The sequence below is a fragment of the Phoenix dactylifera genome, chromosome 3, assembly GCF_009389715.1.
Source record: "Phoenix dactylifera cultivar Barhee BC4 chromosome 3, palm_55x_up_171113_PBpolish2nd_filt_p, whole genome shotgun sequence".
Classification (NCBI taxonomy): domain Eukaryota; kingdom Viridiplantae; phylum Streptophyta; class Magnoliopsida; order Arecales; family Arecaceae; genus Phoenix; species Phoenix dactylifera.
Window position 1 is genome coordinate 3410714 of NC_052394.1, and position 26735 is coordinate 3437448.

Consider the following 26735-nt stretch of genomic DNA (forward strand, 5'->3'; position numbering starts at 1 on the left):
CTTAAAAAAAAAAAACGTTTTGAAAAAAAAATAAACATCGTACGGTTACACAAGTCTCGTCATCTGTTTAGATGAACATCCGGACGTGGAATACTCTTAGGATTGAGTTGTGAAACATATTTGGAAGAACATCCCCAACATTTCTTGAAGTCCTGTCACTGGAACGGAACATGAAGAGTGGTTCAAGTTGAATGGATGGAGGGGATTTAGTAGGCTTAGTTTAGGTAGACAAGGTCCAATTAGTCAACTACGTCTTGGGGTGGTCAATTTGAGTTTTAATTAGGCGATATTGGATCAAATTCAGCCCACTTCTGTGATTTTTTCCCTAAAATAATAATTTCATGTATTCTACACACGTGCCTTGCCATGAACGTCTAATCCAATATTCCCTTCCGCTCTCCTGGGCCTCAGAATTCAAAGGGGAAAGTGGAGGGTGGCATCACTCTTATCTGCAACTCAGCGTCATTTAAAAAGAAAACAGACATGAAAATGGCCACGGGAACTTGTAAATGAAAGAGAAAAGGAGCAGCAATCACACTTAAACTCACCTAATTTATATTATCACCAGATAAACAATTTGGGACCCAGCCAACAACTAAACGGATTTACTGATTTCTACCGTCTGGTGCATCCAATGCAAAATTCATAATTATTGCATGTCCCTGAAGAAGATGGTAACTTTAGCATTGGCAGGTGCAACCAATTCTTATTCTACTGCACCACCTTTCATATGTTCGGCTGTCACAGAAATTAGAAAGCAAAGCCAATTGTGCAAGAAAAAATCAGTATAGCCAAACCAGTACATTGCTTACGTGGAAAAAATTTTCATGACAAGTTCCTGAATTTGAACAAAAGAGTATTTTTTTTGATTTTGAAGTAGATTAGCGCAACACAAACAGAAAAACATAAACATAATTGATAAATAGAAATTTACCTGTCGACTCGGTCTCATCTCAGATAAGATGATGTACAATTTACAAATGATAGGATTTCTGCACCTTTTTTCTGAAACTGCAGCAAAAACCTCAGCTTTTGGGGCTCATTCTCAGCGACGTATCCCTAGTCACAAAATCACGTGACATTCCAACCATGCACCTTTACCACAAAAATGAATAGTACTGCAAACTGACATCATTTCATAAAAAATAAGCTTGAGAAACAGAGTTGCAAATAAGTGGAGTATACAACCAGTGACTTGGGTAACAGATCCAATAAGCGATATACCCAAATTCTGCTATCTATGTAGAAAATTGTTCTGTTTCTTCAGTGCTTCCTTGAGGCTTTTCCGACATTTCTCATATTACAGTAGACACAATTCAAACTACTTTCCATCACATGTTGATTTCCATATATTGCTGATATTTCTTTGTCTCGTCTGTCAATTATGTCCAAGAAACATCTATACCAGCATTAATTTCCATCTATTATGGCAGTACCTACAAACTAATACGAATTTTGTCAGAAATATTACTGTTTGTAATTCTTTTACCTCAGTATTCTATCGTATAATAATTCTGGTAATATGCAGGATTTAGAATTAATCCAAATCTTTTGCCTTCGATCCTACTAGAAACATCACACAAACATCATTTACAAGGTACAATCAAGTTGGTGCTCATCCATCAGATTTAGTTCCTTCCACATTCATCTTACGAGTCCACTCCGACCTCCCACATAACGGATTCAGCAGGCCTCAAAAAATTATGAATCCCGAAACCTTGTAAAGAGTTAATCCATGATATCCAATATGTCAGCTGCATTTGATGTTACTGAAAACCATTACAAAACCCTATTGACAACTCAGATACATTTGTATGAAACAAAATGCTCTAGAAAAACAAACAAACCTAGAAATGTAGGAGAAAATTATAGACACGCAAAAGCTAAAATTTTGCATTGTCGACATTTTTGAGACTATTAACCTAATGGGGGCAATGCAAGAGTAATTTATTCATCCTTCATTTAAGAAAAAGAAAATAGGCAAGTCATATCCACACTAAAAGCACTAAGTGAAACCTAAATCAATACTAAAAATATCTAGAAAGCATAGCCCTGACTTTTACATTTAGATGCTCCATCACTAAGGGTTGCATATTCATAGGCAGGATTTGCTGATTACTCAGGCAGAACATGCCTCCACAATTAATCATGGTGTGACACCCTGAATCAAGACGCAATTAGCATAGAATTAAGTATTATGAGAAGGTTGGGAACCCTGCTCTACAGGTACTTATAGTTCTGTATATCATAAATGTTTGTATCCTGACTAGCTTCTTTTGGGTCCTTAATGAACTACAGCCATCTGAGCAATCTGTGGTGAAGCATTTCATAAGAGCTCTAAGTCAAATTAGACTGAAATTATTCGATCCATTTACTTATTTACAAGTGTCAATTCTATGTTTTTTTATAGCTCCGGTCTCTACATTCCTTCGCATGATCAACAATCAATTAACAGGAATAATCAAATACAACAGTACCTGCATGAGACATGCTCACACAAATGGTATTTACCTACTTGATACATTTCTATTCTACAAGGAGCATACATTTCTATTCTAACTTCAAACATATGTACCTTATCATATATCCTCCTCAAAATCCTCCTATTTAGTATTTACGATGCAAATAATTATACTCACACCCAGGATATTGTTGCCCAATATCAACATCATACCTTTAAAGCAATTTTTGTCCTTGAAATTCTTCTAGTAAGTTGCCTGAAATATTAGAAACCAGTATCAATCTGTCATTTCTTTCATTCACTAATTGGTTGTACACAGGATTTTGTGACTATACCTTGATGAACCAGCATGTAGTCATATTCAGGTGATATAATCATCTAAATGATTACCAAGTAGACTAGGAAAATTGAAAATACTAGCAATATTAATTACAAACATGGAATGCCGTACCGGCCCGTACCGGCCGGTACGGGCCGGTACGTACCGGTCCGGTCCTAGACCGGTACCGGAACGGATAAAAAACCGGTATTTCCCGGTTTTTTATCCGAACCGGCCGGTACGGGTGCGTACCGGCCGGTTCGGGCCCGTACCGGCCGGTTCGGGCCCGTACCGGCCGGTTCGGAGCCCGTACCGGCCGGTTCGGGCCCGTACCGGCCGGTTCGGAGCTCGTACCGGCCGGTACGATATTTTTTTTTTTTAGAACCACAGCGCCGCGCGCTGTGGTTTTTGAAACCACCGGTACCGGCCGGTACGGACCGGACCGGACCAGTACCGTACCGGTCCGGCCGGCCACCGGTACGCCGACCGGTACCAGTACGGCGGACCTTGATTACAAAGGTGTGAAAAAGCTGAGTGCATTCAATATCATAGATTCAGTAGTTTAATCAACGCCAGGAGGCAGTTTAATTTACAGAAGAGTACAATTTCACCAGCTGCAATAAAGAAAGTCGTTTTATGCAAATTAAATGATGCAGAATGTTGGCCGAACCAGCTCTCTATACCTTTTTTCATGGCTTTGATAATTTGGCTGAACATATGATAGACAAGAACTAGTAGTTTCCACCCTATGAAACAGAAGGCTCATGAAGAACTACTTGCCATAACATCGAGACAGAACTGAACAACCAGACAAGATTTGTTCCTTCAGCGATGCACAACCATCCTGCTCTAAGAAGTTTTCAGCCTCTTGAAATAAATTTGTCAATCTCAGTGATTCCTTTGGCATGAGTTGTTGGCAGTAACAGATGCAGAAAAGGAACCATGGACAAAGATATGGGAGTCTTTAGCTTGATCTTCCGAATTGCTGACTTCACAACATAAGGAGGTGGTATGTCATACCAAAGAAGATACCAAGAAAGATGCACAGCATCCATCCAATCCCCATCAATTTGGTTATTGGGCCACTTCCCCAAATCTAAATAGACGAGAAAGTTGTGCCTGAGCATTTTGGAATTTGCCAGAATCTCTTCAATGCGTTTCCTGATGGATTCCATGAATGTTAACTGAATGATGCCGCTTCCGTTACAAGACAGTTTGCCACTGATCAAAGCCTCATTGTACGCTAGTGCAAGCTACAGGATGACATGCAACAAAATCTCCCATCAGTACATATAGTTACAGTTAGAATCAACAAAAGACATTTCTAAATTAATTTATGCTAGTAAAGTTGCAGTTATCAAAATAAAATGACAACTGAAATGCTGATTTAAAACAAATAAAAAAACTAAGCCAGATGAATTAACATTTAGCGATTGATGTCATGGGAACATCATCAGTAAATATCACAAGAAAAACTTACGGTAAACAAGAATTTCATAATAAGTGCAGATATAAGGTGCTGTACTCATACAGAAGAAATAAATGAACCATCTAAGCTCATAGAAATGAAAGCAGTACCCTGGTATTGCTTCAGGATTATCTAAGAGAGCGGTAAGCTTTTCACTCTACCAAGGTCACTCATTTTTCATATTTTCAAATTCACATTATCGGTTGTTCAAACTAACGCTGCAGCTTCCATGAACATTTTCTATCTTTGAAACCTTTTTGTCCTTAGTTTCAGAAAGAGTTTTCAACAAGAGAAGATAAAGTTACGAGTACTTACTTTTAAACTGGAAAGAAAAAGTGAATCTTGAAAAACAAGAGCACCACTTTTCACCTGTTCCCACATTGATCCAATCATCGTGTACAATGACAAATAGACCTGTATACACCATCATGAATAATCAGCTCCCTGAAGCATCAATGTTGAATAAGAAGGTAACAAATGAGAAAAGATTCAATAAAGCCATAAAGCACCTGTAGGAGAGCTGGCCTGTCTTTGCTAACACACTCAAATAGTACTTGCGAGCAGAACTCCTGGAAATCGGCATCCGATCTGCAATTTACAAAATAAATTGATTAAATATACAAGTTTTCCTGTGCAAGGATTAAAATGTTGTATCCACTCTAATCAGTATGGGCCAGAACATATCATTACAGTGACACATAGCACTACCACATGCCATATGCCGTGCCCGTGCCCAGCTGGCATCGGACCAGTAAACAACACTTGTAGCCTTGTGCCCTTGTGCACAAACACATGTATATGAGAGATTATAATCCAAGGAGTTGACTTAACAAAAGAATAAAACTGGATGAACATAAACAAGGTACCAATGTTTTAAATATCAATAGGTTGACAGGGTGTTCCACCATCTAGAGTGTCAAGACGGGATGAGTCAAGAAATAGATTGGGATGGGACGGGATATCCATCATGCCATACAGGGCATCCTGTTCTATAGAAAATAGGGATGGCCCAGTCCCATGGTATTTAAAAGCATGCAGGGTACATTTCAAAAGACTTAATGCTGCTTTGTACCTACTAGCACCAGCTAGCCCACGTGCAATAGTAATAAAGACAAGGCATGCCAAACAATCCCAAACTCAACGGTTCAAGCCATACCGAACCAAACCGGTCAAGAATCGGGATTGTTGAAGCAATCGAGACGGTTTGATCCCTTAAAATCCTTCTGAGCCCCCCTTGATGCCCTTCGACCCTCCATTCTCTCTCCACCCAGCTGCCACGATCAGAGCTTCGAAGCTCCGCTGTGTGCATCAATCGGTCAGCCGCTCATATCACTCACTCGACCCCTCATCTTGCTTGCTTGGCCCTTCATCTTGCTCCAATCAATGCCAACCAACGTCAATCGATGCCCAAGTAAGCCCCTCTTCCTGCTTCCCTCTCTTGCCTCTCCCTCTCCTTGGTTTGGTATATCCCAGCACGGTACGGTACGCAGTACGATACGCACCAATACTATACTGAACCAGGTGCTAGCCAAAACAAGCCTCGATACAGATCCAACAGACATTGTGTTGACACCTTACTCTATCAACAGGTGAGCGAGGCATAAAAATACTGATAGCTCGATTAAGCATTCACGTAGGCATGCCCCCAGCATCTAGATAGCCCGAAAGAAGATAAAAAGAGGCCTACGATGATGATAGTAGCGTAGTTCAGGTACTTTGACCTTCAAGGACTTTCGCAACTATTACACCGCCTAGGAGGAGGATGAAAAGCAAGGTGTAGCTGGGGCTATGAAATACTTTATCACTACTAGTAAACTAAATTCCTACTCAAAAATTAAAAATAAGAAATTCGAAAGGTAAAATAAAATAAATTTAAAGGAACTATAAATGATAAAAGTAATTGTAAATTAAAGATAAAGATAAAGTCCAATTATTTGAGTAGCAAAAAGGTTCCTAGAACAGATTACAATCTACTATTTATACTAGAATACAAACGATACAGCAACCACCAATCCAGCAACAATAGTCCATGTCTATCCTTTGCTTCTAACAATTCTGGCAACTGATGCCAACTTTCCTCCATAACTCAATAATCCAATCAGGGAGAACAAAGAATTCCCTCAACCTGCTCAACTTGAATCTCTCAAAAAAAAATTTATATAAAGATAAAAATGGCAAAATTAGAGTTTGGATCTCCTTTTCTTTCATTAATGATTCAAAAACTGAGGTACCTAGCTTCTATTTATAATAATGAGGTCCGTCCGTACACAATTCAAATCGGATTCCTCTCTTAATTCGAATAGGGCTAGCTTTCTAAAAATAGACATGGCTAGTAGAAATAAATACAAAAAAGCTAAAATCCTGCAGAAGATAGATCCCGACTCCTACATCAGCTTTACCCGTTATTGCTCCATCTAATTCTTCCTAAACTGGGAGGTACTTCCGATCAATGTCTTTTCCGAAAAAAAAATCAGATTAACCAGCCTATTTTGGAATCCAAATGAAATTCGAACCTGATCGTCAGTTGCGTCACACCCTTCAGGGTGTGGCGCCACATCATAAAGCTCGAAAAATTACCCAATTTGAAAAAAAAATCTCAATTAGATATCGTACAGCCAAGTTATAGCCTTCAAAAATTTGGCTCACAATTCAGCTTTCCAATGTGACGACCCTCACTCCTAGACCCTATCCAGCCCTAACTGTGGTGCCCAAAGTGGTCCACATCGAGTCTGGTAATCCTCCTGGATCACTCACGTTCACCCAAATGGCCAGATCTTGTATTATTTGTCAGATCGATAACCATGGTCAATCAATTTTGTCTCACAATTGATTTTAATTCAACCTACCCATGATAATTTATCTTGGCCGTTTCTCTCAGCCTATATAATGATGCTCCATGCTAAGGTACCTTCAAACTAACTTGGTCAACTTACCTATACAGTGTTTGCTGCTTCAGCCTATCAAGTGCCTTATCCTTGGTGAGACCACATGATAAAAAAGTTTCCAATCCTATTTGGCTTAAGACTTGGAACCCCTCCTCAAATCATATCCCAGAACCACCACATGCAGGGTGATACCCAGGTGTCAAGATGTGGTGTATACACCTTTGGTGATGACTATTTCGCCATGCCCTTTTCTAAGTATATTCTAACACCTAAACATTCAATTCTCTAAAACTAATCTGAGGTTCTCAACATATGGCAATTTGTTTATTCTCCTCATGCTATTCACTATGTTGCATTCTGCAGATTTGTGGCAGACATCCTTGCAATCTTCTTACATGCCCTCTAGACCTTCATGGTTTCAACATTAACTGGGTTGGAGACCCCCAAGTATCATCCATGACAATGGCAAATTCTAAGACCGTACATTCTCATGAAAAACCAAGCAGTATTTTGCCACTTCCACATTGATGTCAAGCGCATGAAATGACAAATCAACCCTCTGCAATTATTTGGCTCCAATCCTGCTTGAAGAGATGTGCATCATGCTTTCAACAATAAAACAAAAATAGAACCTATAGTATCAGCAATCCCATTCATGACAAGCAGACCAAGCAGATAGCCAGCCATGTGACTTCCCATCAATTGCTAGCTATTCTTCTTTCAGCAAGTAAACTGCTGCCTTCTGATAACGTTTACTAAAGCACATGGTTCCAATTGCATTAGTTATAGATATATGATCCATCATCAATTTGGAAGGAAATTTGGAGATGCAGGTGCTGTCCATATGCATGTGTTTCTTGTATGTTAAATGTGTTAGCCCATAATAATTGCATCCAGGTTGTCCCTGCTACTGAAATATCTTCTTCTACTTTAGCTTGTCATTAAAGTTGCAAGTTCAGTAAAGGTAGTAATAGTACCATAAATATTCAGCTGACATGGCAATACATGAATCTAAGCCAATAAGTCTTTTCATTGCATGTTCAAAATCAAATACATTACAACTGAAACTGCAAAAAATACACTTCAAAAAGAATGCTCCCAAGATAAGTTCATCAAACAAAAGAAAAGATTTCAATTTATAGTCATTACCAGTGAACAATTTGAAAAGATCAAGAGAAGGCAAGGTGCTTGCCTGTTGTTCCAGTAGGAGTCACAGCAAAGTTGGGCAAAAGCTATCAAGCTTGGATCAGCAGAAAACGTACCAACCAACTGATCAACCTTAAAGGAACCAGGCTCACAGTTACTGTCGATTTCTGTGGTTGGACTGCACAACTCCGATGCATGACAAACCTGTAACCAGGAATGATGCTTTAATAATATAGCAAGATATCTGGAGGGGGGAACTAGCAATTAGTTCCAACCTTGTGCATTGCCCGGGAAAGCAAAGACTGACATCCAATTGGGTCATCCACATAAGAACAAGACCCAACTTTCCGCTTTATATATAGCAGACCACCATTAAAAGGGTCACTCTTGTCTCCCGATCTCCACCAAGGCTTATCTTTTCAAGAGAACACCAAAGACACGAAAATTAGCACTGAAAAATTTGTTTACAATGAGAAAATAGAGCCTAAGAAAAAGGGACATTTCCCCACTTGCATACCTTCAGGTGCAAGCTCTACAACCTGAGGCCAATATCTAGGCCCACAAACTTGAACACTCTTCAACTGTCAGCAGAACGAACATCATTACAATCAGTATATAACTTTACCAATTGGCATCTAGAAATTATAGATACATATTTTTCTACATGCATCCAAGATCTTCATTTGTTTTTGAAGGGAATTATCCAAACTTGTCCATGGGGCAGACCAAGTTATACACGGTTCTCTTTCCAAATGCTACATTAAATAATCTCATGCAGAATTTACTACTTCTAGTGTTTTCACAAAGAAATTGATTTTGCAAAAAGCTTCCACTTCATGGAGGACCCAAGAGACCCAAGTTGTGACTTTTCTAAGGTGATTTTCAGATGCATACCAGAGAGCGTTCTGGCAGAATGCAGGGGGTCACTTCACAAAAGGTAGTCTCAGCATAGTGTTCTGTTTCGCTGACAGTCACTTCGAGGGGGCAATAAACAGGCAGACCTGAATCAACATCTACTGTTTGTACCCAACGAGATTCCGCAGCAATTACATATAAATGCCTGAAGGCCTAGAATAATTATCACCTCAATAAGTTAGTTAATGAGGAGAATGATGAAAAAGTTGATGAACCTTTTAACACAGAAAAGCCTCGGATACCTGAAGGTGGCAACGATTGTCATTTGGTCCAGTAGGCAGTCGAGGGTAGAGAGTGATCAACAATGCAGCAATCGCACTGTTTCCAGTTGAAAAGGTTTGCATACCACCACCAAGAAACAAGAATCCAATGGCCAAGCTTACCTACAATACATTAAGAAACTCAGGAGAACAATATCTAGTTTAATGAACATGAACCAGAGTTTAAACTTGTCTGATGTGAGGAATCATATTTGCTTGACGATATTCTTGTACATTGGCAATAAAACAAAACATAATGTAGAAGTTCAAGAATAAGTTTTAATCCTTTTCTCACACAAATGCCAACACATGGCTAAGCTCACATGGGAAGAAGATAAAAGCCACTGTGACTCACATGATCATACTTAATGAATTTCAACCAGCGGTTCGTGTTGTCCAAATTAATGATTCACATGTTCAAGAATTTTTTCCAGTTTAGTATTCAAGAGTAAAAATCATATATGACATCTCACATTGGAGACTACAAAATTCTACAGAGTAAGAATTTGACTTGCAAAGCTTGATTTCCAAAATAAATGGTATAGACCGGAGACAGGAAGCAACTCAACTTGGAAACAACACAAGAAAAATATACCATTACTATATTTGACAAATTTACATTTAACCTATTGCCACCATAATATTTGGCACGCACATGTTTGTTTGCCCGCATTTATCTAGGCCTACTAATGCAAAAAGCTTCATTACCTTTAATTATAATATTTGCATGAGATGTTTGTTGGCACCATTAACCTGAATTTGGTAACTTTACCTACCAAATATTGATGCCTAAATTAAATGGGCAACAGAATATAGAACTTTAGGTTATAGAAGTGTCTTGCAGTCTTTATATACATTAAAAGTATAAGAGCATTCAAAATACACGAACCAAAAGTTACAAAACTATATATTATCCTTAAGGCTAACTGTGATGTTTCTTCAAAAGTTAAGATAAAGCACGAAATAAACAGAAAGGAGATTGATGAGAGAATGAAGTGGACCAGGTCACAATCCCCCAAAAAGGACGCTCAATAAAGTGGAACTAAAAATATTTAACAAAGTATGAAATACCCAAATACTATAAAGGGATACGTGCATTTATTTATTTATTTAGAAAAATGAAAGACATGTCAAACTTACTGCCATCTGAATTCCATAATTTATATGCCCATCTGCAGATCTTCGACCACGAAGGTATCTCAATAATCGAAATGTTTGCAGATGTCCAGAACCTGCCATAACCTAGCCCCCCATAACACATATTTAGAAATGAGATTTAAATACAAAATTGAGTTTAACAGACAGTATAAGATTGATAAACTACTCAGTAAAAAAAAACATACTTTCTATGACAGATAACAACCTTATGCAGCATGACAAGCATTACAGGAATCCACCTTAAGCAATAAAAATAAGAACTATTAACAAAGTAATAGTTGTATGATGATATTTGCGCAGAACAAAAGAATTGTCTAAAATAAATAACCACTGTATAATAAACCCATTGCAGCCAATCAGTTTGATCGTACATTTCCATCTTGATTACCAAGTAAAACTTTGAAACATTATCAGCTGAATATCAAACATACAAAAGCAAAGCACATTGAATGAAAAATGACAGAATCCCACAAAAGCCCTTATTATTGCATCTTTGTTCAGGTTCCTGAAAAGTTGTTTGGCCGTATAAACCTGAATAAAGCTGAAAAAAAGACTTCATTCAGGCTTCTTCAGTAAGCAAACAAATCCTAAGGGCAGAAACCTTGAGGATAAACAAAATAAGCAGAAGTAAGTATAACCACATAGCCTTTTCTGAACTAGTTAGGTTTGGCTTTGCAAATTCTCATTCACCAAGTATTCTTATTGAGGGCCACCTCTGATATTATTGCAAGCTTCTGCATATCCTTCCTCACAAAATAAGCAGAACTGTAACAGATACATGCAATACAAATTGGTGGAGAGAAATTAAAAAGAGGCAATGACTGAAATCAATGGCCTTACATAACCCTATGAGTGGAAGGAAAATTGATGAAGGCATATCTGCTGCAACTTAAGTGGAATATATCAAGTAACAGATGCTTAAATGGGGTTGCTTTCTTGGGGGGAACATAAATGGTGTTCCTCAATGGCCATGTGCTTTCAAGATTCATGTGTTTGGACCACACTAAGGCCAGTAATGCTGCATGGTCAATATGATGGGAAATTGATACAAAATAACAATTGTAAATACAACTATTGTATGGGTCAAAGTAGAGTTTTATGGGTGTTCTAATGATCTGTCCTGTTCACAGGTATTTTCATTATATGGTATTCCACTCTGGTCAGGTCTTATTTGGGACAGAATTTGGATCATTTTGGTTTGCTGGTGTTTCTTGTAATGGTAGTTATTTATGGGGGTTTTTTTTGGAAAAGGGCCATAAGGTGTCAGGTGGGGTTAGGTGAGAAGTTTGACTTTTGAGGCATGAAGCTTCTCCAAGAAGCCTCTAGCTTTAAAACAGGACTTGAGAGGCCTTTTTTTCAAGGGGCTTCTTTGTTCTGCTGTTTCTCTCCAAAGTTGCTACTCTGTCAAAAAGAATATCAAGTATTGGAAGTGATGGTTTTGTTGGGTCGGCTCACAGCACCTTCCAATCCTCCTACGGAGGCATCGTGAATGAGAGGTCTTGCGATCTGCTGCTGTTTCCCTTTCTTTTACGATCTGTGAAGGTCCAGATTTCAGGTACTTATCTGAAGAAATACTGTTTGTACTCTAAAGTTTACCTCATTTTTTGTTATTACTTGGTAACTGGTTCTTTTGCTGTTCTGGATTGAATCTACTCCTAACCTCTGCTTTGATTCATGAAAAGGGCCTTGTTTATCTATTATTTAGTGGAGTTATTTCTCTATTAGAAGCATCAGCTTATTTTCTATTATCAGTTCGCTTCAGAAATCAAAAACATAGATGCAAACAGGAATAGTGTTAAAGAAAAGAAAGAATTAACGCTGATAAATCAAAAAAAGAAAAAGTTGTTAGAAATGAATGAAGTGCAAGTCTCACAGCTGTTGAGTGCATTCATAGATAATTGGCCAACATGGGACGGACATGTAGAACAAAAATTTGTAAGGAGGCTAAATGATAAGGAGAGTTTTGAATTGGATCCAAGTAAAATTAAAGGCAAGTTCTATAAAAACTTAGATGAGAACTATGACTGGCAAAGGAATTTCAAAGAGCTTGACATGACCCTTAAAAAGATATATTGATTGGAGCAATTCCAAATCAAAAAAAAAAAAAAATTTGTGAATTATCACGAATATATTCTTAGTCAGCTTATAAATGATTAAATTTTCATATTCTTCATTTATTGGTCAACATCTATGGTTGAATTTCAGAACAAAAGGACAACTAAGAGAGAGAAAATGCATCGTAACTCAATAAGCACAAAAATTCATGAACATTTTCTTTTTTAATTTTATCCAATATCAAAAGAATCATCGAAAATGAAAATATAATTTAAGTTATCAAAATTTAAGAAAATGTAACAAATAAATAATATGTGCTAGATTAGTCATAACTGTGTTCATAACCACGGTTGGCCATACTGTCCCGAACAGAGATGGTTCACCCTGTAACTCGATAAATCGGCCGAACCAGCTCCAATTCAATTAAACACCCTCTACCTCGATTTAAAGCCCATCCGGCTCGACCTTTCGACTATACGCCGGCTCAATTCATGATCTCTCGATAGATCCCCTCCCCCGCTGCTCACGATCATAGCCTCTCCCCCCTGAATCGCCGGTAAGTTTCCTCCCCCTTCTCTCTCTCTCACACGCCCATGCGTCGCTAGGGTTAGGGTTTGCCAAGGGCCTCCCCTTCCTCTCCCTCTCCCGCCCTCCCACCCCTTCTCCAACAATGACCAACAAAAGCTTTCGAGCACTCTCTCTCTCCCCTCTCCCTCTCCCTTCCGCTCCCTCTCTCTCTCTTTTCCTCTATCCTTCGCTGACTCTCTTTGTTTTGATACACACCAGAATGGCACATTATGGACCCATGTCATGCCGAATCAGTCGTCGGCCAGTACAACCTCTGGTACCGGTTCAGTGAACCTTGTTCATAAGCATTTGAGGAAAGCAATTTCCATCCAATTCATGATGTCCCTATAACACCACATACACATCAAAGTTTAATAAAATTTTATGACTAATTGATGGAAGCATAGCATTTTTTTATTAGCAAACTTACTATAATGAAATATGATACTTAAGTTCATTAGTCAACCAAACTGAACACATCAAGTATTCCATAAAGGTGACTTGGAGCATTTAGCACATTGAGCAGACTTACTATAATAAAAATATGATATTTAAGTTCAATAATCAACCAAAGTGAAACACATCAAGCATGGTCTGCCGAACCAGCCCAAACCGCCCAATTCAGGCTGTACCAAGCCAAACTGGCGCGGTACCGAGTCGGTTCGGCTGTGAAGACTGGTTCGGAGCTGAAGGAGAAGAAAAAAAGAAGAATAAGAAGAAGAGGAAGGACAAGAAAAAGGAGAAGAAGGAAAAGGAGGAGAGGAGGAAAATAAGGAGACGAAGAAGCAGAAGGAGAAGGAGGAGAAGGAGAAGTAGTAGTAGAAGAAGAAGAAGACGAAGGAGGAGGAGGATAAGAAGAAGAAGTAGAAGGAGAAAGAGAAGAAGGAGGAGAAGGGGAAGGAGGAGGAGGAGGAGGAGGAGGAGGAGAAAAAGGAGGAAGGAGGAGGAGAAGGAGAAGAAGAACGAGGAGGAGGAGGAGGAGGAGGAGGAGGAGAAGGAGGAGAAGCAGAAGAAGGAGAAGCAGAAGGAGAATAAGAAGCAGCAGAAGGAGGAGGAGCAAGCAGCAGAAGGAGGAGGAGCAGAAGAAGAAACATCATAGAAACATCAAAAAATATCAAATTATGCTTAAAAATATTAAAAAAATTGAAGAAAATGATTACCATTAATTCAAACTGAAAAACATTGAAAAAAAGGAAGAAGAAAAAGGAGGAGGAGAAGAAGGAGAAGAAGCAGAAGGAGAAGGAGAAGGAGATGAAACATCAAAAACACCAAGAAACATCAAATTATATTTAAAATCATTGAAAAATTAAAAAAATTGATTACCATTAGATCAAACTTAAAAAACATTGAAAAAAATGGCATGCTTGTTCTGAACTAGCATGTCGTTGTGTACTGTGTCAGTACGGTACCGAACCAGCCACCTACCTATACAAATCTCGGTACCAGTTCGGCGGACCTTGACATCAAGTATTACATCACATCAAGGTGATCTAGAGCATTTGGCATATTTGAGTGTAGAAAACATCCAAACATGGTATAAATTTCGCACATAAAATTATAGAGTACCACATGTTACAAATTCAACGATCTACCAACAAAAAACTATCATGTTAGCGCTCAAACATCAAGTTATAGAAACTAGTGATAGTACATGGAATTCTAGCAACATATAGATATTAGACAAAAAAGAATAGAAGGATGTTTATCAAACCACAGAGAGAGAAAGAACAATAAGATGCAAGCAAATCTCCAGAGTCCCGCGATCTACATATTGCAGCAATCCCTTTGGTAAGGTATTAACACTCGTAACTGGTACGTGCTTAAGCTACATGGGTCAGAAGAAATAACTTCAACAAACAAATTAGAACAAAAAAGTATAGGGACCATAACAGAAGAGAACATACCTCATTGAGAAAATAAATAGCATAATTATAAAGCAGCTCTTGGGCATCGCCATTTTTTGTGCCAGCATACTTTAATCCTACAGGCATTACTTCACACCGATAATACTTAAACAAAATGATAACATCCTTTAAGTAACAACAGAGCCTTGAACATACTTTAAGTTAAACTAGAGCTTTGCATAAAAGTGCAATATTGTAGTGAGAACTTAATAACTAATAAAAATTAAAAGTGTAACATTCTGAGAGTGCAACAATCAATTTTCAATTCGATATTACGTTATAACTTCTACTTTTATAAGAACTTAAAGGTATCTAATTGTTACAAAAGATTCTTGCACAAACATCATAAAAGATGTGGAAGCAAAAGGAGGAAAGTGGAGTTTCCTTTTCATTAACATATGTATAAATTGTGTACGGATGTGTAGCCCGAACACAAATAGAGTACTAACACATAATGCATGTGGAAAAAAGTCTATAGCCTTCATATGTATATGTTTAGTTGTTGGTCCATTCCCAATTAGTGCATTATAGTTTCATTCCAACAGTTGTTGCTCAAGGAATGATTAGAGTACTACAACAGAAAAGATAGTTTTAACAGTTTTTCTGAGGACATCGTGCTGATAAACTGTTAAATGAATAAATAAAATTAGAATGTAACCGTTAACTCCAATGATTGAGCAACTCTGACTAACATTAAAAGGCTACGAAAGATTGATGGAGTACCAAGTGAAATGCAAGCACCAGCAACTATATTGACGTATGCCTGAACAAGAGCATTTACATCGTATTCATCACCGTCCATCACCCCTTCCTCTAATCTCAAGATCCCAACTTTGACAATTTCAGGAATCTGAGATTCGATCCATTCACTAGAAGGACGAATCCTACATGCAAACATATGAGGTATGATATTGTCCTCTTCTCAACAGTTAAGAAATTTCCATAAACAAAATAAGCAAAATCACCTGCTCCAGATTATCAAATTTCGAGCAATGATACGGAGCATGATAAAGTCAGGCCGCACATACTGCAGATCAAAGTGAGTGATAGGAATATGGAGTCTAGATGCCATTACTTCAGATTCTGTCTGTAATAAGAATTGGAGTTCATTACAAGTAAATTGTAGTACTTAAAATTTATATGTGAGGACATAATACAACAATCAGACTACACACTAAATTTTCATGGAATTTCGTATTTAAAGAACTTTACCTTCAAAAATATCAGAGCTAGTGCAATTGTAGCTCCAGGCGCAGTTACATCAACATTTATTTGTGCCCCATCCATCATCTGAATCAAACAGAAAAGAGCATATCAACCACTAATAGTTACAAACAAGTAGGGATTGCAGAATGCTTTAGGTGGGAGAAAAATTCACTAAAAATATATGGAACCTGCCCAACATTGCGGTTGTGATCATCTGTCGTTTGCACCAAAGTTAAAGATCTTTCCTGAGGAAAAACAATAGAAACTTAGGAATGTTAATTAAATATCTAGAAGTCATCAATAGATTTTGATTCAAACTGGTGTTATGCATTTTAATCCAGAAAACATAAAAACTCAGTGGAAAGAAAAATAAATAGTCTCTGAAATTATACATTTGAAACTCCTCTTTCACCAATATATTGGAAAAGCCGATCCATGAAAGTATCCATGAAGCCAAATGCATCTTTGCCTTGCCCTAAACAAAAAAAGGAAAAGAAAACATTCAGTTACTTGCTTCCAAGCACATGTTCATTCATTTTCTTCGTAATACACAATATACCTAACGCCACAAGTCCTAATGCAGCTCCTGCAGCAACAGCATATCCTTCTCTTTCGAGTACATTATCACCACCACTTCTGCGGCCTATCTCACCCTGCAAGCAATTAAAATACAAAATTAGATAAATGATTTGCCAAAGAAAATGTAAGAGTATCATCCAGATTTTAAAACCTGGATATAATCATATGCAGTTCAACCAATTTGAAGGAGTTGTTGCATGTCAATATCAGAAAAAAATGAAATGAAGTATGTTTAACTGCAAAGAGAATGGCATCAACACAAACAAGATGAATTTGAACAAAAGCAGCATGTGCGATTCACGCTCAAAATTATGTGCATCATTCCCATAATACTCAATAGTAAGCCATGATACACATTACATGCCATATACTTCGCCAATATCTGGCGTGCATCAATACTGAAAGATATATAAAGTTGTCAACATGTTCACCGCATATATGAAAAATAACCATAGATAAGAAGATAAACTGCACACAGCCAAAATTGTTCTCGGAAACTTTAAAATAAAACATGTGTTTGGACCTTCACTTACATGTTTGGTTCTGCTGTATGCATCATAAACGAAAAATTCTCTCAAATGTTGCTTTCTTAACATCACAGAAAATAAACATACTATTATATAACTATGCATCTCAACACAATCACATAGAGCGATATTAAAGAACATCTTTCTTCATTCACCATATCTTTCAGTATTGTGCATCATTCCCAAACTACTCAATAGTAAGCCATGATACACATTACACGCCATATACTTTGCCAATATCTGGCAGCATCAATACTGAAAGATATATAAAGTTGTCGACATGTTCACCGCATATATGAAAAATAAGCATAAATAACCTGATAAACTGCACAGCCAAAATTGTTCTCGGAAACTTTACAATAAAACATGTGTTTGGACCTTCACTTACATGTTTGGTTCTGCTGTATACATCATAAACAAAAAATTCTCTCCAATGTTGCTTTCTTAACATCACAGAAAATAAACATACTATTATATACAACTCCAATTCAGAAATGAACATAAACAACATGATACTACAGAAAAAGAATTCTAAAACTACTGAGATATCGTGACTAACATTACATCGATTACATGTAAGTGTATTACATAACTATGCACTCAACGCAATCACATGGAGCGATATTAAAGAACATCTTTCTTCATTCACCATGTCTTTTAGTAATCAATACATCTCATATATGGCCTTACCAGTTCCTTTTATGAGGATGAGATACCATAATAAACGGAATGTCATCAGCAAGTCATCAGCACATTCCTAGAACTAGTTGGATGGGTTTTCTCTTTTTTTTGGACGGTATTCATTATATGAGAAATTTTTAAAAGAAAATGAAAAGGAAACCCACATACCGGTAGACCTTTAACTCATTGTTTAAAAATTTGCCATTTCACAATGGAAATAAACTTAAAATACCACCTAAACTTTGGCTTACTTAATGTTTCCAGTGTTCCTCTAAAAAACAGTACCTCATTTTTTTTCATTCAGAAAATCAGATTTTTTATTTCAGAAAGCTATGTTATGAATTGATAAGATCATCAAAACAGATAATTATCTAGCCCCACCACAATTTAAAAATTATAATCCCTGTTTACGAAAAATATCCATTATAGGCATACTTATTTTCAACTCCACCCTTCTGACGCAATTTACAATGGTCTCTCCCAAGGAAATTCATGTCTTATGATGTCTTTTTAGATTATTTCATTGGCATTAATGTCAAAATCATGATTTTCATAATCTTTGCACACACTTCACAAAAGGAAAATTGAAGATAGAAAAACTAAACTTATAAGAACCAGCATTCAATGATGCAAAGGAGTTCAAAAAATGTCATGCAATTTTAATCTAAATATATAAACTGATCAAGCCTAAGCTGCAGGGAACTATAAAAAAAAGTGGTAACAGTCCAAGAATAAAGAGCAGTAATCCATCCACCAATTATATATCCAATAAGGACCGTGAATTAAAAATGAAGATCAAACACATTAACTGAGGAACATATAGAAGAGTGCAAGCAGAGAATATATTACCAAAAGTATCTTCATAGTCAGAGGGTGTGCTGAACCTTCATATAGAAGCCCAATGGACATTAATGCAGCTGACTAGAAAATAATTGAAAATGATTAGGAAAACTGAAAGACAATCAATCTATTTGTTAAAAGGTGATAAAGGCACATTGAAAGTCACATTACAAGCAATAACTCAAACAAGAATAAATATAGCAAACTGTCAAACTAAAAACAGACTGGATTAGAAAAGCAAACAAGAATGAGTATAATTGATAGTCCAAGAAGGTTAGCTAGACTGGAAAGGCTTGTAGTTACAATTATATTTCAAGCAGGTTGAGTTGGTTGAATTCATGAGGAGAACTAAGAAATGGGATCAACGCTATTCAGCAAACCTGTTAAATAAACAGAGTCGACCAAATTTTTGTTTAATTTTACATCCATATAATTTGAAGGAGGGGCACGCATCCTTTGATAATAAAGTACTATGCTGTGCATGTGCAATCACATGAGTGGAAACATGGTAGGTTCATGTCAGAGGAAGCAATTGATGATCATGATAAATTGGACATGTCGCGTGAACCAAATAAATTTTAGATGGCTCTGATTAATGTAAACTTGAGAGAAGTTTTCTTTTTTGATGAGAAGAGAAAGATCCCACACAAAAAGAGACTTGTCCATTTGCTTTCCCCAGAGCTCTTTAGTGCAACTATATTTCAAAAGTAGGATTCCAGAGAAGTTTGTAGATGAGATTTCAAAGGTTTCCATCAATTATTTTAAAAAGCCCATCCAAACTTTAAATACCAAGTAGGTTGTATTGCTTCACATTACATCTTCTAAGACTTTTCTTATTTTGAGCCTGGGTTTAGGTAGTTGTAAAATGGTCCACCATGTAGTTATCATGATCATTCTAGATTTAGTTATTGTTTGCGTTGGTTGTCCCCCCCCCCCACCCCCCAAGCCGCAATTTACTCCACTAATTTGTGTTTTTCTTAGTTTATTAAATGGGTTAGAGGTGTTTTGAGAAGGATGGGAAGGGAAGGATACAAACTAGTTTTAATTTGCATCGATTGTTCTCAGTGAAAACTGTGCACCTGCTATTGACAAGATTTCTATAATTTTATGTCTACCATCTTCTGCCATGCTTCATTCTTTTACAAAATCATTATCCAGATCTGAAGTCAGATTGTCTGAGAAACTTTCTTCCCTCAACCATCACTTCATGTCATAAAGAACCCATTAAATATGATGGAATATCGGTTTGGAACCATATTTCAACCCTTAAAATCACCTTCACTCCTATTTAGAACATTACATCAACTCACATCTTCCCACACTTCCAAAGAACGAACCTAAAGCTACCTTCACTCTGCTGAAGAACTTTCAGACAACAGTTTCTGATGCATATTTGGATAGTGAAGCAGCAAACCCAAGATATCTTTAACACGTTACATCCCAAAAATTTGTAACTGTAACCTCAGATATCAAAAGTACACCAATTAGCCAGTAATGAAAAGGGGCTCATTGATAAATATATCTGATCAACTGGACTAATAACAATCAAATAAAAAAATTCAAAATTTCACCTCAGAGAGATCGATTGATCTGTACTGTAGATATTGCTTTCTTCAGTCCCCTTCAATGATTAACAGTTTTTTATTTCCTTATCAAGTTGTTGATCATCCTCACTAATTCGGTAGATTGACCTTTATGGTCAGATTTGCCATGTTAAGTGCATCTCTCCTAGGACAGGACATTGCTCATTGTAATATTTTTGAAATAATTGGAAGTTGCCTTCAGGCCACTCTCCATCCAGAAGAAGGATAAAACAAGGTTTAGGAAACATCACATATAAAATTAAATTAAAGAAAGCAAAAAAGTTATATTTCAGTTACCAACCTTATAACAGTAAGATGGCAGTTTTATTATACTAAGTGGAAAAATTTAAAGCATATAATAGGTAAAACAGGAGGAAGATGCAATTCAGAACGTCATGTGTGAGAATATGTGAGTGAGCGAGAAGGGAAGAGATAGACCTGCAAATTTGTTGGCAATTCCAGTTCTGGAAAGGATGACGGATATCGAGCAGGAATATGAAGGTAAAGCACCTGAAAAGAAACAGTTGTAAACATCTTCACATAAAATCATGTCAAAAAATTTGGAAAGAAAAGAGGGAGAACAAGTATAACAAGCATCATGGTCTTCAAAAGCCAGATAGACAACAGAATTCTAACAAGTTTCCAACAGACATAAATCATTGAGTTCCAATTAAAGAAAACACGAATTAAAACAAGACAAACACTTGCATTCACTACTATCGTCATAATTAATAACCTAAAGAATCAAACTAGAATTCAATAAATGCATAGGCAACAATACCATAACATTTAACAGCCTTCTTTGGAATGTCATATCGACTATCTATAAACCTCTGGCAACAGAATTAGTGGTTTCTTTTTGGGCAGAGGGAGGGAAGGGTTGGAGGTGTTGGGAAAGATTGTAAGTTCCATATCCCCTAAAAGTTCCAAGATTGAGAGTTGGGCAACTTGCAACCCTCTAATTTCTCTTCTTTTCCCCCACTTTAACCATGAATTGTACTTTGTTGCAGGGTACCCCTAGATTTAAGATTCTAGCATCAATGGAACCACAAAATACAACGACGAGTGTTTGGAGATGTGCATCACTGCTGTTCATGAATTTTACATTGCTTTTGCAGCCAGAAAATCCATTTCACATTGCAGGAGTAGACCACTATCTAGGTCTTCAAAATGACAGGGAAGTTAGAAAAATTTTGGGGTAAAAAAGTGAAGGTTAGATATCAACTTTCAAAATTTCCACCTTTATGAAGGTTAGACTATCTGATAAAGTTCCACTGATCAGTTACCGATTCAGCATGTCTGGTTGTTTAGTAGTTACTTACCATTTATCTGAGGCAACAAGTGTACAGCCAAAATGTCCAGAAAAAATTGTGAATCAAAAAACATCAATTTTTTTGCATTGACTAAATTAGGGCGGCCCAGTGCACGAGCCTCCCACCATTGCGAGTACTGGGGAGGGTCAAATGTACTCAACTTTACCCCCACCCACTTGGGAAGAGACTGTTTCCATGTTTCGTATCCATGCAAACCAAGTCACAATGGAGCATCATTACCATTGCACCAAGGCTCACCCTCTTGCATTGTATCGCGCAAACTAATAATAGCAAGAATATTACCAAGGGTGGTCAAAAAAGAAAGACTCCAATGAAATATGTCACCTTTGATATAGCTGGATTCATTGTGCCCCTATGAGATGCTGCCATGCCAAGCAATATTCCAACAGTAGTAATATCGTGCTCCTATGGTCAAGAGTCCCACAAACAATAAGACATCAAGAAAGAATTCATAGATAAGAATGTTTATCGTCTAGAATAATATAGCAAGCATATTGCAAGCAAGGACCACAAAATGCCAACATGAGTGAAATTAATTAGCATTCAAACTTTAGTTCCAATATCTTCTAACAATATGCACATATTAAAGTAAAAGAAAAATAAATTTTCAGTTGAACAATAAAAGTGATTATAGTTAGAAAAAGAAAATGAAAAGAAAGCTTAATAGCCATAATTATTACGCACAAGTATACACAAGCAAGCCCGGAGAGAGAGTTTGCTGAGCAAAAGTAAAGGAAGAAAAATGAAATTAAAGTTGGAAAACAAATAAACATCACAAAGTAGAAGTCGCGACTAAATACTTTCTTCAAAATAAAGATAGATGTAAGATGGATATGAAGAGAAAATGGAAAAGCAGCAAGTGAATGAAAAAGCTGGCTATTGAAAGCCAAATAACAGAATAACGATAAATTTGATGCAGGCAAGTGATATGACAACTCTCTAGTCGGACTAATAATAATTGATTCTAGGAATTATGAATCATCAGAAGAAAGGCAGTAAACATGGTTAGTGTTTAAATGAAATGCAATACAAAGTTTTCTTTCTTCTTTTGCCTTTGGCTATGAGTAGAGGGGTGAACACTTGATCAAGTTTGTTCAAACAGACACCCACAGGCACCAGGATTCATGTCTTAAGAAGTCTCTTCTAGATCAAATGAAATGAGTAAGTATAACAATAACTCACAAGAACACAAGGAAAAGTTCATTGGTGATGCAATGCTAACATAATAATTGATGCTCAAAATAACGAGCATTGGTACCAAAACTAACCCTTAAAATTATTGCCAATAGTTGCATTTGGATTGCATTACCAACTATACAAACAATAATGGATATCAGCAGTAAGACTTTAACTGGACATAAATGGCAATACAGGTTCTCTACCATTTGAAGAGCCAACCTTTCATTGAAATTTCCAAGAAATACTCTCATGCAAATATTGTTAATAAAAGTGCACGTGACATGAACTTCCACCTAACTAGAGCTCACACCAGAAGAATTAAGCCTGAAATAGGACAGACTGACACCCCATAGATTATAAAGATCCATATGGAGGATATTTGTTTTACACCCCATGCTAGGAAACCAAGATAAACAAAATCAATGGCAATAACAAATAAGTGCCACAAATGCTATTACATTGATGATAAATTTCAGAAAATACATAACAATACCATATACTTAAGATGAATTTCAAAATAATCTATTACATCTATTTCTTATACATATAAACTCCGACAATCAAATGGAAAGATGACAGAAATATGGTGTCCATGTCCCTCCTCAACTCCTTTAACGAGGCCACATATTGGTTGCAACATCAAAAGGGTAATGTTTGCAATTTCTACTCCGAAAAAAGACATACTGCATACAGCATTACCTGTATGCAGTGTGTGATATGATAAAGGAAAGTTTGAACAAATGTATAAGATACTGTACATTTTACATAAAATTTAAACTTGACCAATCACTTACCAAAGACATATCAACTGCTTCGGTAAGTGTATCTGCTATAAAGATTCAAGACCTTTTGCAGTGATGGAAGGAGAATGACAAATAACAAAGGTTTCATTTAATAATAATAACAAAGAAATGCTAGCTTGACAATTGCTCATTGCTGTTGTCAAATTATAACATAATTATGCGGAAAAAGATTCAGATGACAAAACTTGGGCAACCACCAAAAGCATTTTGGCAGCAGTGACAAATATAGAAGAGTAACTGCAAAAAGATAGCGACTGCAGCCCCATGAATGAGAAGAAAAGTAGCAGCATTCTGTTTGAAATGGTTGAGCATGGAAAAGTAATAAAAATAAACAAAATAGAGTGGTTGTGAGTCTTGTGACTCTGTATGTGTGTGAGCGAGAGATAGAGAAGCTTAGGGCATCACATTGACAATGTAATTTCTGATTACGGTAGGTTGCTGTAGAGATTCTGGCAATATAATAACTCAAAAATGAACATCCATTACATAAAGCCTTATAAACTTGGGAGTTGGATTTGTGATTTAGCATTTCCCAAAATTAAGAATATAGCTAAGCACATGTATAGCAACTACAATGCATTGTTAGAAAGGTGATTAATATAGAAAGAACCAATGAAAAAATATTTAGGGGGTTCGTGCAAGTTAGCCAAAATTCAACAACACTAATTAAATAAAGACCAATAAGACAATCACATCTCTAAGATGGTTTTTCTAAATGAGCGTAAAAATTAAGCCGTTGTTTTTCACTTTTTAGGTGATTGATGATAAAATTCATGTGTTTAATGACAAATACATCAGGCCTACAGAGGTATTTAAGTAATATATCACTTCCACATTGGTCAAAATATTTTGTAATTTGTGTTACATTTTATGGATTAATGCTCAAAATAGCAGTCTACCTGATATTAATCAGACATATTCAAGGATCATATTCCACTCCATGCAAAAACAAGGAGTTTTGTGTACCTTACTGGAATTATGATTGGATTGATGTTCAAAATACAAATTCTAGATGAGCTAATAGACTAATAATATCAGAATATGCCATACTGCAAATGTAATGCCTAATCGACAGATCCAGCAAATTAGCTACCATTTTATGGAGTGCTTATCTGCAGTTCACTAGCCGCAACCTAGCTTCATATAATGCTCATTGCCATACAACACTACACCATGACCAAAAGGTTCGCCGAATCGGTACCGGAGGGCATACCGGCCGGCATCCGGTTGGGCACAATAGGGGTCCGTACCATGTTCCAGGGCATACCGAAACGGGAGAGCCAAGAGAGAGAAGGAGGCGGAGGAGGAAAAGGGAGAGGGACGGGGAAAGGGAGAGAGATGGAGGGGGAGAGAGAGAAAGGGGGAGGGGGAGGGGCAGGGAGGGAGAGAGGGGGCGAGAGAGAGTGAGGGAGAGGAGAGGAGAATGAGAGGGAGGGAGAGGTTTACGCTCGGTGCAACGGATGAGGGGGAGCTCCTGCTCAAACTTCATCACCTACAACATCCGACTTCATCATGACACCTTCAAACAATTTAGAAATATGATAAAGTTTTCTAATCTGGCAGTATGATTAGAAGTCCTCAAGGAGTTACCACAATACTCCAAGTCACTAGGGTCTTGCATGTGAGATGCACAAGAAAGAGATTAAAAATGGCCATGATCTCCTTGATCTTTTCTTTTTAGAATAGAAAGGCTTGATAAATCTGCATCCAATTTTGGGAGGGGTGCTTCCCTTGCTTATGTCCTACCCAAACTTGTTAAGTATTTAATATGAAAGTCATTGCAGCACTTTGAGACTGAGGAAGCCACAGAATGCAGCCAGAGCAGTAGAGCCAAACAAATGAACATGGTGGCATATGGAGTTCTGAATTTAAGTAATTAATATGAAAGGATGAAATGGAGGACCAAAGCATTAAAGCAGAGAAAGGAACAAACATATTGGCATTTGAAATTCTGAATTTAATATTAGAATATATAGCTATGTCAACAAACAGAACCAAATAACAGATGATATCAGAAAAAGCCAGATATATCAACTTTTTAGAAACCTTTAGATAAACAAAGAAAAGATTCCAAAAAGATTATCAATTTTGATTTGACCAAAACACAGTGGACAGGAATTTCAGGAGACAGCTCAGCAAGACTCAATTTGCATGTATCTCACAGCTTTACTTTGAATGTACAACAAGAGCTGGACAGTTTGAGAGTTTTCTCATATGATGATATAAAGCAATATCAACCAACAAACCAACGTATGCTGAACCGACCGGAACCGGTCGGTTCAGCCTGTACCGAACCGGTGCCGACGGGCACCGGTACCGTACAGCGTATAAAAACGGTTCCGACCCAAACTGGGTCGGAATCGATTAGTTCTGTACTTGTACCGGTGCAAACCAGGCCGGTTCGTGTCCGTACAAGCCGGTACCGGTGCGAACCGTGCCGGTTCGTGTCAGTCCAAAAACATTTTCCCCCTGCGCCCACGCGCGGGGAAGAGCGCCCACGCGGCTGGAGCCCGCGTGGGCCTCTTATGCCACAGAGTGGCATTTAAAGCCACTCTGTGGCATTTAACTTTTTTTTGGGAAACGCGCGCGGACGCGCGAGCGGAGAACGTGCGATTCCCCGCGTAGGAACAGCGCCCGCGCGCGATTCCCCAGCAGGAAATCGCGCCCGCAAGCGATTTCCATGCGGGGCACCGTGCCCACGCGGGCTGCCAGCCCGCATGGGCCATTTAATGCCACTCTGTGGCATTTGACGCATCGGCGCGTGTCCGCGGACACGGTGTTTTTTTTTTGATGTCTGCGTGCACGGCCCTCCGATTCGGTACCGATTCCAAGCCGGTACCAAACCGGAACCGTACCGGTGCCGGT

The 26735-nt window shown here is 37.6% G+C and overlaps 1 protein-coding gene across 8 annotated transcripts in view; it reads right to left on the reverse strand.

Moving 5' to 3' along the window:
* Positions 1 to 22: 22 nt before the first annotated feature.
* LOC103711105 (anaphase-promoting complex subunit 1) overlaps positions 23 to 26735 on the reverse strand; it is a 45064-nt gene continuing 18351 nt past the window's right edge. Inside the window, exons 18-39 of one of the 8 annotated variants that reach the window (XR_005510926.1) lie at positions 22213 to 22293; positions 20993 to 21064; positions 18981 to 19052; positions 16904 to 16997; positions 16737 to 16819; positions 16533 to 16589; positions 16351 to 16428; positions 16104 to 16225; positions 15862 to 16022; positions 15139 to 15215; positions 14946 to 15059; positions 10595 to 10696; positions 9437 to 9577; positions 9174 to 9347; positions 8797 to 8860; positions 8555 to 8694; positions 8326 to 8483; positions 4758 to 4836; positions 4564 to 4662; positions 3464 to 4033; positions 935 to 1059; positions 23 to 738 (exon numbers count right to left, since the gene is read on the reverse strand). Coding sequence is in view for 3 of the 8 variants with exons in the window: in XM_039124305.1 (XP_038980233.1) it covers positions 3641 to 4033; positions 4564 to 4662; positions 4758 to 4836; positions 8326 to 8483; positions 8555 to 8694; positions 8797 to 8860; positions 9174 to 9347; positions 9437 to 9577; positions 10595 to 10696; positions 14946 to 15059; positions 15139 to 15215; positions 15862 to 16022; positions 16104 to 16225; positions 16351 to 16428; positions 16533 to 16589; positions 16737 to 16819; positions 16904 to 16997; positions 18981 to 19052; positions 20993 to 21064; positions 22213 to 22293 (2361 nt within the window). In the remaining 5 variants the exon portion in view is untranslated. The other 7 variants (XR_005510927.1, XR_005510925.1, XR_005510928.1 and 4 more) reach the window with 7 other exon arrangements.